The sequence below is a fragment of the Vombatus ursinus genome, unplaced genomic scaffold, assembly GCF_900497805.2.
Source record: "Vombatus ursinus unplaced genomic scaffold, bare-nosed wombat genome assembly UNPS02011369.1, whole genome shotgun sequence".
Taxonomy (NCBI): Eukaryota; Metazoa; Chordata; class Mammalia; order Diprotodontia; family Vombatidae; genus Vombatus; species Vombatus ursinus.
In genome coordinates this window covers 4589108-4599127 of record NW_020951147.1, presented here as the reverse complement: position 1 = coordinate 4599127, position 10020 = coordinate 4589108, and the positions used below count along the sequence as shown (strand labels likewise).

The 10020-nt window shown below is 55.7% G+C and overlaps 2 protein-coding genes across 2 annotated transcripts in view; one reads left to right on the top strand and one right to left on the bottom strand.

Annotated features, from left to right (window-relative positions):
* The window catches only part of LOC114038720 (formin-like protein 3), an 8394-nt gene extending 2362 nt beyond the window's left edge, over positions 1-6032 (top strand). The window contains exons 2-4 of the mRNA XM_027856121.1: positions 2956-3040; positions 4019-4330; positions 5360-6032. Of these exons, the coding sequence (XP_027711922.1) occupies positions 2956-3040; positions 4019-4330; positions 5360-6032 (1070 nt within the window). The remainder of the gene's footprint in view (positions 1-2955; positions 3041-4018; positions 4331-5359) is intronic.
* Positions 6033-8069: 2037 nt separating this feature from the next.
* The window catches only part of RIN1 (Ras and Rab interactor 1), a 6363-nt gene continuing 4412 nt past the window's right edge, over positions 8070-10020 (bottom strand). The window contains exon 10 of the mRNA XM_027856074.1: positions 8070-8679. Coding sequence (XP_027711875.1) covers positions 8227-8679 — 453 coding nt within the window. The 3' untranslated portion in view covers positions 8070-8226. The remainder of the gene's footprint in view (positions 8680-10020) is intronic.

Here is a 10020-nt window from a genome sequence, read left to right as displayed (position 1 = left end):
ATCCACCCACCCATCCATCCATCCATCCACCCACCCATCCATCCACCTATCCATTCATCCATACATCCATCCATCCATCCATCCATCCATCTATCCATCCTCTTTGACCTCTCTGTAGCTTTTGACTCTGCTGGCCAGTCTCCTTCTCCTGGATACTCTCCCTTCCCTTGGCAGGAGAGATGCCCCAAGGTCTTGATTTTCCTCCTACCTCCCTAACTACTCTTTCTCTACCCCTTCATGTTCAGGACCCTCAAGAGTCCACCCTTGGTTTTCTTCTCTTCTTTCTTTCTCCTGTCCCTTGGGGACCTCATTCATCCCCTAATATCCCCTGCATGCAGATGACTGCTAGCTCCATATCTCCAGTGTGAGCCCCAGACCCATAGCTCCACCTGCAAGTACCATCAGCACCCGGAATTCAATGGCTCCAAAGCTGAGCTCATTGATCCTCCTCCTTGCTTTCCATCCACGGTATACCCCATTCACCCAGCATCCTCTGTTCAACATTGAGGAGCTTGGGCTGTCCTTTAATTCAATAACATGCATTAAGTGCATACGGTACTACGTTCCAGGCAGTGTGCAGAGGTTGAAATAATCCGTACTGCTCTCAAGGAGCTTCCAGTCAATCAGGAGAGGCAACATGCACATTAATGAGAAGACCCAAAATAAATACAAGATAATGAGGAGGTGGGAGGAGCCAGTGGCAGCTGGGGTTGACTGGGAGGGGATCTGGAAAGGATTCCTGTAGGAGGGGCTATGTAAGCATAGGTTTGAAGAAAACCAGGGATTCTCTGAGCCAGAACGGAGGTGGGAGTGTGTTCTAGGGATGGGAAGATAGGAGACAGAATGATGAGTGTGTGGACGAGCAGGGAGGGCAGTTTGAATGGACCCTGGAGGGTGGCAAGGGGAGTTATGTTACGGTTAGAAAGGTAGATTGGAGACAAGCTGTGAAATGCTTTACAGACCAAACAGAAAAGATTATGGAGGCATTAGGATCAGGAAAATCACTTTCACAGCTGGCTGGTGGAGGGATGGGAGAGAGGAAACCAATTAGGAGGCTGTGGCAATGGTGTAGTTGAGAGGCAATGATGCGGCCATGTATGTGTTGAGGAGGAGCATGGGAGTGGAAAATGCCAAAGAGATAGAAACTGCAAGATCTGACCACTGATTGAACATGAGGGGTGAGCGAGACAGGCAGGGTGAGTGAGAGAGCCGAGCTGAGTGTAACATGAGAGTGGTGGACCCAAGAGACCGGAAGGATGGGGGTGCCCTTCCTAGAAATAGGGTGGTTCCATTATGAGTCCTGTTTTGGACATGTTGAGTTGGAGATCTCTCTAGGACATCTGCTTCCAGATGACCACTAGGTAGTTGGTGATGTATAGGGGGAATGAACGTATAAATTTGGGAGTCATCAGCATGGAGATGATTCTTAAATTTGTGGGCACCGATGAGACAAAGAAAACGTTATTCTGGGGGAGGGGCTAACTCACAACTAGGGGAGTCACTGATGGGCTTTGGTGTAGAAGGTGGCATCTGAGCTAACCTTTGAAGGATTCTTCTAAGAGACAAAGGAGACCCCTCTGTCAATGCCTCCTCCTCCTCCTCCTCCTCCACCCTTCCTGTCTGGTCAGTTACCAGGCTGGTCTATTTCACCTCTGGATAGCTCTCATACCCCTCTCCTCCTCTCCTCCCTATGCTCATTGACACAATCCACCGTCTTGGACTGTTGCAGTAGTCTTCCTGAATACTCTTCCAGTCAGGCACTGTGCTGAAAAAATAGAGAGCTGCAGAATTACAGGATTAAAGAGTTGGAAGGGAACTCAGTGGTCATCTGATCCAATTCTTTATGACATCCCGAAGCAGTGCTTGGAGACTTGCAATAAGGAGGACCTCACCATCTCCAGAGGCAGCCCCATCCCTCTTTTTGTATAGTCCTGCTGGTTAAGAAATGCTCGGGAGTGGTATGGATGGAGGCCTCTGGAATCTGACTCATGGGACACAGATTTTCTACCTTGAGAGGAATAGAAAAAGGGCAGGGGCTGGGCATTGCTCCTTGAATCATCCATGTTCAAGAAGAATATTGGGCTGGATTTGTATCTTTCCTCCCTCAGATATTGCCGATAAAAGAGGTTCAGGACAAAAGCAACTTTCTTGGTGCCGGTGAGGAGCAAGGTAGCTCTTCTGTTATACATCTCAGCTTCTCCCCTTCTCACCAAATATCTGCTACGCAGAAAGACCTTCACAAATAGCAGATGCCATGTAAACGCCTGAATCTAAGCAAACGGCCAACAGCAGTCAGAGCTGCTTCACGGCTGAAGCTCAAACCAAGGCCCAAGGAGGCCCCCGATTCACTCCGTCCTCTCAGGAACCTCCGAGAGGCTGGCCATCCTTCCCAAAGTTTTCCCTCTCTTTCCCCATGTATTTCTGGAAGCCTCCAAGATGCTCTGCTCCCACACTGTCACTTACACAGGCAGCCAATGTCAATTCGGCTTCTCTCCCCCAAGCCAGTCACGTCTTCTTCTGCGTACACAGAAGCGTACATGATGCCCCCAGCTTCTTTGGAAGCCTGGATATATTTGAACACCTCCTCCCACTCCCAAGTCTTCTTTTCTCCAGACTAAAAATCTCTGTTCTTTCATCCAATGCAGCCAACCCAGAGCAAAAAGGCATACTAAAGATGAGGCAGGAGGCAGCCCATGCCAAGCAGGTCATACCAACATCATCTCCTCTCAGGCCCCAATAAAGACAGACAGGCATGAACCCAAGAGCCTTGGAAGTCACAGTATCGCCCATCCTCCCCCCATCCCCTTTCCCGGCCATCATTGGCCAAGGGGGAGAAATCATTGGGGAGAAGGGTCGACCTTCCTTATCACCACCAGCAACTACTGCCTAATTACGACCAATGATCAAATAAGCACAGAGTCCTGGGAGTGGCTGACCCTCCAGGTCATTGGTCAGCCCAGCCTTTAGAGCCATTGTCTGGAGAAGCGGCTGCTGCAGGCAGGGGGCTGGCCATCCCTACTGACTGCCTCCCACAGGGCAGGTGAGTCAGCATAGTCAAACCACCATCACCTTGTGCTTCACCTCCTCTCAGACCCTGACAGAGACAGCCCAGGCCCCTGATTCCAAGAGCCCTGGGAAGAACAATGCTTCCAGCCCAGGGTCAGCATCAGAAATTGCCAGGATTTGTTTCAGTGGCTGGGAAGGTCCCTGGTTGGCTCCCTGGAAGGGTTGGGGGTCTCCTGACTCCCCGGAACCTCCACTTCTTACCCTTTGTGCACCCAGGGCAGGATTCTAAGTCACAAAGAATGTGGAGACCCCTGAGGAGGGGAGAACTCCCAAGAGGACCCAGTTTTCCTGACTGCTTACGGCTTGGGCTGAGTTCTTTCATTGACGGTTAGTTTAAATAAGTCTCGTCGCATACTTGATGTCCTGTTAGCCCGAGTTGTTTTAGAGACAAGCTAAATTCTGATATTCCCGGGGGTGGAGAGAAAACACGAGCCAGCTCTTCTGTTTCCAGGATGGGGGCAGGAGGCAGAGAGTGGGATTATTAAGAAACCTTCAAGCCGGAATCTGGATGTCACCAACAGAGAACTTTGGTTCTGAGCTCTGGGGCGTCCATCCGCCTCTCTTGGCCAGAACGACCAGGCCTTGTGCGGGCTCTGCTCGTGCCTCTTCTCTGATCAGACGTCTTCAGTTGTGCCCCATTTCCTACTCACATTCAAATTCTCTCGCCTGGCATTCGAAGCCCCCCTCCAATTTGGCATGCCTGACCTAGTGTTAGTTACCATCCTCCACGCCTTCCTTTCCCCCTCTGGGCTTTTCCTGGAATGTTGTCTCTTTCCACCTGTTTGGTATCTACCTGTGTGGCAAAGTCCAACTCAAATGCCTCTTCCTCCAAGAAGCCTCCCCTGCTCGGTCCCAAGCTCTCTCTCCCATTTTGCCCCCAACCTCACACCTCTCTGGCCCCTCCATCGTCTCCCCCTTCCATCATCTCTCCTCCATCATCCCCCACCTCCAGGCGTTCACCCCATGAGTCACTAGGGCTGGAATCTGATGAGTTCAGGCCACCGCACCCAGGGCTGCCTGGCCTCCTTCCTGGCCCTGCCAAGGGGTCCCAGCTCCCCACTCCTGCACCCGGGAACCCCACCGCAGCAGGACGAAGCTCTACCCCGCCCACCCCCACTCCCCCAGACCCCAGCGCTTCACAGGAGAAGGGCCAGGAGAATTCTCTGCCCTCTGGCCCTCCCCCCTTCCTTTGGCCATCTAGGTCTCTGGTGCATCTGGATTTGCTCAACAGCTGGAGGAGACGCCGCCCCCTTCCCCAGCCTCTGTAGGCAGGGGCAGGGGCTGAGAGCCCAGGTTCAGGGGAGGGGCCTGGACAGGGAGGGTGGCCCTTCTGGGGGCCTTACCCTCATCTGGCTCTGTTGTCTTACCCATTGTTCCTGAGACCACCCCAGGCCTCTGTGGTATCTGTGGGTGCCTTGTGGGCAGCGATGTTTCCCAGTACGGGGACTGTGTGAGGCTGAGAATCAGGCTGGGAGGGCCCTTGGAGTCCCCTCGTCCTGCTCCTTCAAGTGCTGGGGAGGACACTGAGGCCCAGAGAGAAATGGCATCTCTGGTATCATTGGAAGGGGGGATGGGGTGGAAAGAGAACAGGCATTAACTAAGCACTTACTGTATGCCAGGCGCTGGGCTGTACAGATACGATCTTATTTCACTTGATCCTCACAACAATCCTGGCAGATAGTTGCTCTATTATCCCCATTTTACAGATAAAGAGGATAAGTGACTTGCCCAGGGTCACACAGCTAGTAAGTGTCTGAGGCTGGATTTGAACTCGTCTTCCTGCCTCCAGGCCCAGCACGCTGGGTACCGTGGCACCCTCTAGCGGCCATCTTAGTCACTTCCAGGCCAGGGCTCTTTCCTCTACATCCTTCGCTTCCCTGTGTATTTCATCTACCTGACCAGACCCTCAGCATTCCTTCACTCATTCACACATATGTTAATCACCTACTGTATGCAAAGGCCCCGTGTTTCAGAGACTTATTAGCTGTGTGACCGGGGCAAGCAAGTCACTCAATCTCTCTTGGGATACAAGATAGATAAGACCGTAGGCCCTGCCCTCAAGGAGTTTACAATCTAAGGAGGGGGCAGGATCATTCTTATGACCTTGAACAAGTCACCGAAGCTTTACAGGTCTCCGATTCTTCATCTGTGAAACAAAAGGGCTTGACCCGATGACCGCTGAAGCCCCTTCTGGCCTCGATTGATCTCCCTGGGCTTCAGTGTCCCCCTCTGTCTGGAAGGCGACTTCCAGCTCTGAATCTACAATCCTCAAACACACCCCAATATGAGGGAGGGGAGATCAGCGCAGAGGAGGGGCGAGCACTTTCACCTGGCCGAGGAGGTTGGGAGGGAGCGGCCAAGGCTCCTTCCCTGAGGGGGAGGCATCTAAGTTGGTCCTGGAAGGAGGTGGGTGCGGGCCCAGAGCCCCGGACCCGGGAAGAGCCAGGGAAGGCGGAGGCAGCCCCAACCTTTCCCAGGCCCGGATCGCAGAAGGCAGGAAGTATCCCGGGGCGGGCAGAGAGGCAGCAGGAATGGCTGGTCCCAGAGCCTGGCTGGGGCTTGAGGAGCTCCCCAGGGCCCTGCCCCTTCCACCTCTCCTGGCCCCGGGGGCCCAGTGGCCCACAAGCAGCTGTGTTTACTTCCAGGGGCCCAGCTCCCCTGGGGAGCAGAGCCGATCCCCCCCGAGAGGGAGCCCTGGGAGAGGGAGCGCAGTGCTCAGAAGGAGCCCCGGTGGGGGGAAGACGGGTTCAAATCCTGGCTCAGAGACCTTGGCTAAGGCCCTCGAGATGCAGTGGGGGAGGGGTCTTGGCGACTTCCCCACTTGGGACCTGGGCCAGGACCCTGACCCTCTCCGGGCCTCGGTTTCCTCTGCGATCCAGAACAACTCTAAATCCCTGATGCATCCTCCTGCCTCCCGCCCCCAGCCCAGGATCCCCTGGGCCTCAGTTTCCCCATCTGTGAAGTGAAGACGTAGGCCTGGATGGTCTCTAAGCACTGTTTCAGATTGCAAAGTGACGATCCTTTACACAGCCCTCCCCCCCTTCAGCCTCCCCAGACCCCCTGCTTCCCCAGGCGGATCTCCCAGCGCAGAAGCTGCTAAAGCATAATGTCCCCCTCCCCATCCTTCCTTCTTTTCCAAAGCCCAGAGAACGGGACAGGATTGCCCCCTGGTGGCACAAAGTGAGAAGGAGGGCTCAGTGCAGCGCACTGAGAAGGAGGGAGAGAGGGTCACTGGGGAGGTAAGGGGGGAGAAGGTCACTATGGGGGGAAGAAGTGGAGAGGGTCACTGCGGGGAGGAGAGAGGTCACTACCCCGGGGGGCTATGGTTGAGTCATGGGGCTTCTAAGGGTCCGACGGAGCTAGGATCCAGGTGGCCAACAAGTTACACCTTGGAGGCCAGAGAGGCGAGCTCACAGCTGCCCCCCCCATGCCGGGGCCTAGCCGGAGTGACCCCCACAGCCACAGAACCAAAGTGGGTGGCACTAGGGTGAGAGCAGGGGCTCAGGCGACTGTGAGACCTCGCAGTGGACAGACAATGGGGGGAGGCTGATGAGAGTCAGGCCTGTGCCCTGGTTAAGGAGAGACTTTCTCACGATCAGAGCTGTCCAAAACCCAGAGGGCTTGTGTCTGAGAGGTAGTGAGCTCCCCAGCCCCAGGAGGTCTCGAGGAGACTGGATGACCCCCAGCCTGGCTCTGATTGCTTGAACTGGGAGACTTGTAGGGGTCCCTCCTCTCTGCACCTCAGTTTCCTCATCTATTAAATGGGACAGTTAAGGTATTTCTACAGTGCTTTAAGGCTGTGTTCCGTCTTTAAATTCTCACAGTCCCCTGCCTGGTAGATAACACTGACATCATCAGCCTCATTTTACAAAGGAGAAAACTGAGGCTCGGAAAGCCTGAGCTATCTGCCCAAAGCCACTCGGCTGGATCTGAACCCAGAATCTGCAGGTCTTCTCATCTGGGTACAGCACAGTTCCTGCCACAGGACTCTCGCTACTCCTATAATTTCTGCAGCCTGGCCTCCAGCCAGTGGCTATCGGGAAAAGTCCTGGACTGGGTGTGATGGCCTGGGACCTGAGGTCTGGGCTCTACTCCCAGCTGGGCAACCTTGGAGAAGCCCCTCCCCCACTCTGGTCCTTCCTTCCTTCACCTTGCTCTCTAAGGGGCCCGCGTGGTCTAACAGCTGAGGTCACCCCTGGCCGTAGCCCTCTCCTCCAGACACGACACGCATTTGTCAGCAATACTGATTTTGTCCCGTGAGCGGCCAGCACCGTCCTAGGCCCTGAGAGGGGACTGAGAGGAAGGCATACAGAGCGGGGCAGGAGGGAGGGAGTGACCAGGGATGAAACAAGATACTCCGAAGGCGAGCCTTGGCTAACTTTCCAGCTCCATCCTCGACTGCTGAGGTCAGGCTTCCTCCCCCGTGGACCGGAGGCTGGAGAAAGAATTAACCCTCTCCAGCCGTGGAGCTCTGGGGGTGGGTTCCAGGGGGCTCGGAGGCAGCTCAGCCTGTGATTCTGCAGGGCCTCTTGGTAGGGATGGCTAGAGCCGGGAGCCCCCTCCCCACTCCTAAGCCTGCCCAGGCAGTCACTAGGCCTCAGAGAGGACGCTGGGCCCTGCTTCCTCTGCACATCCTGGACCCAGCAGGGGGGCATGGCTGGGACCCATGGGCAGGAGGAGCTGTGCTCAGAAATTTCAGGTTCCGGCTCATGCTGGGCCAATCAAACACCCAGACCTTGACCATCTCCCTTTGAGCCCCAGTGGGAACTGCCTGGGACCCTGAGCCCTGGAGCCTGGGAGCAGCAGCGACCCCTAGACCACCCAGTCCTCAGAGCCATCCTCTGGGGTGGGGGTCCGTGGAGGAGAGCTCAGCCATCCCCACCAACTGCCTCCGACTCTTCCATGTGATTGGTTGGCAGTGAAGACTTTCCCTAGAAGGGAAGCTCCCTGAGGGCAGGCGCTATCTGACTTTTCTCTTAGTATTGTCTGAGTTCCACACACAGTAAGTGCTCAATAAATGCTTTATTCATTCAGCAGCAGCAGTCTCAACTCTCCAGGCCTGGCTACCCCTGCCCCCCCAAGGCAATCTCCTCCCCCAAAATTGGGTGTAAAGAGCGGTTGTGAGTGCAGAGGGGGACGTGCCAGCGCGGGCACGGACGGTCACTCCTCACGGACCCTGGGTACCCCTTGGCCTCTGCCCACTTCCGTCTCACCTCCTCCTGCCCCTCTGCCCTCTCCTGCCTCCGTCTCCCCCGCCCTCCCTCCTCCTCCCTCCGGGCTCTGGCTCTCCAGCTTTAGCCCCGCTGCTGCCCCCTGTGCCCCAGGAACCTCCTCTGCAGCGCTGGGTCCACGGATCTCGGCCTTCAGGGCTCCCTCCACCTGCCGGTAGATGAGGTAGCCAGGGCCCGAGAGGTCATGGGGCAGGGTGTCGGGGGCCAGGCGGCGGCAGCCCTTCTCATCATGCAGGAAGAGGGCGAAGGCTTCGGGCCTCGACACCCGGAACTTGGTGGCACACAGCAGGCACAGGGTGGCCGCGGAGGAGCCCGGGGGCAGGGCCAAGGTCTTGGAGGTGCAGCCGTTGACGGGATCCTGGTAAGCCACCCGAAGGAGATGCTGGGAAAGGGGAAGGGCCCAGAGACGGTCAGATCCTGACACCCAACCGACGGCCACCAGGCGGGGTCCTAGGATGCCAGGGCCGGGGGAGCAGAGGAGAGGGACACAGGACAGCTCTGGGCGGAGAGTAACCCTGAGCCTGCCTTTCTTCCTCGAGTCCTTACAAGCCAGAAAGTGCTCTAGAAACCGGATTTGCTTATTATTTCACAGTAACTGCCCTATTAAGTGGCTGCCCTTGATGTCCAAAAGACCTGGGTTCCAATCCTGCCTCAGTCCTGGCATATTCTAGCTTGGGGGACACAGTGCTCTGGGCAACCCGTTAGGGCTGGAAAGGACAGACTCCCCAGAGCAAGTTTGTAGCGTTGTCCTCGGGAGAGATTCACAGGCCCTGCCTCCCTCCCCCTCCCCTTCCCCCAAGGAATGAATGCAGCCCCCCGGGAGCTGTCCCCAGCAGACGGTAAGGGCCTCAAGGGCAGGGCCTCAAGGGCAGGACGCTGTTCTGTCTGGTCTCTTTCTCCAAGGCCCGGGCACCAAGTCTGCTTCATAAATTGTGGCTTGGTTAATCTGGCAGCTTCCAGTCCAAGTGAGCATTAGGATCGGGTCTGATCAGTCCATCACGAGCTTTTAAGGACATTCTCTGTGCCAGGCCCTGGGGGCAAGGCCTTGTGCCCACAGATCAGAAGCCAAGCATGGTCAATGCTGAGGCCTTCCTGTTGGAGGTGGCACAAGGCCTGAGTTGACAGGAGGAGGGACAGTACACTAGGCAGGAGGGACAGCCAAGTGCAAAGGTTCCAGGGTTCTCCCGATGGTGCCAAGTTCAGAGAGCAGTCAATGTTCCAAAGGCCCTTCAACCTCCAAGATTCATATTCTAAAATCTTCCCTGCTCAGACACTTCAAGATCTGAAAACGTGTCCATTGTCTAGACAGGTCCCCTCCCAGCCCAGCTCTGACATTCCATGTTCCAAGGTCCCTCCCAGCTCTAAAATTCTATGTTCTAAGACTCCTCCCTGCTCTGACATTCCACGTTCTAAGATTGCTCCCAGCTCTAACCTTCTGTGTTCTGAAACCCCTCCCAGGTCTGACTCTCTGTGTCTTAGGTCCTAAGGCCCCTTCCCAGCTAAGACTCTGTATCCTAGGTTCTGAGGCCCCTTCCCAGTTCTGACATTCCATGAAGGTCCTTCCCATCTCTGATCCTCTGCATCCTAGGTTCTGAGGCCCCTCTCAGGTTTGACATCGCACGTTCTAAGGTCCCTTCCCAGCTCTGACTCTATGTCCTAGGTTCTGAGGCCCTTCTCAGCTCTGACAGTCCATGTTCCAAGGCTCCCTCCCAGCTCTGACAGT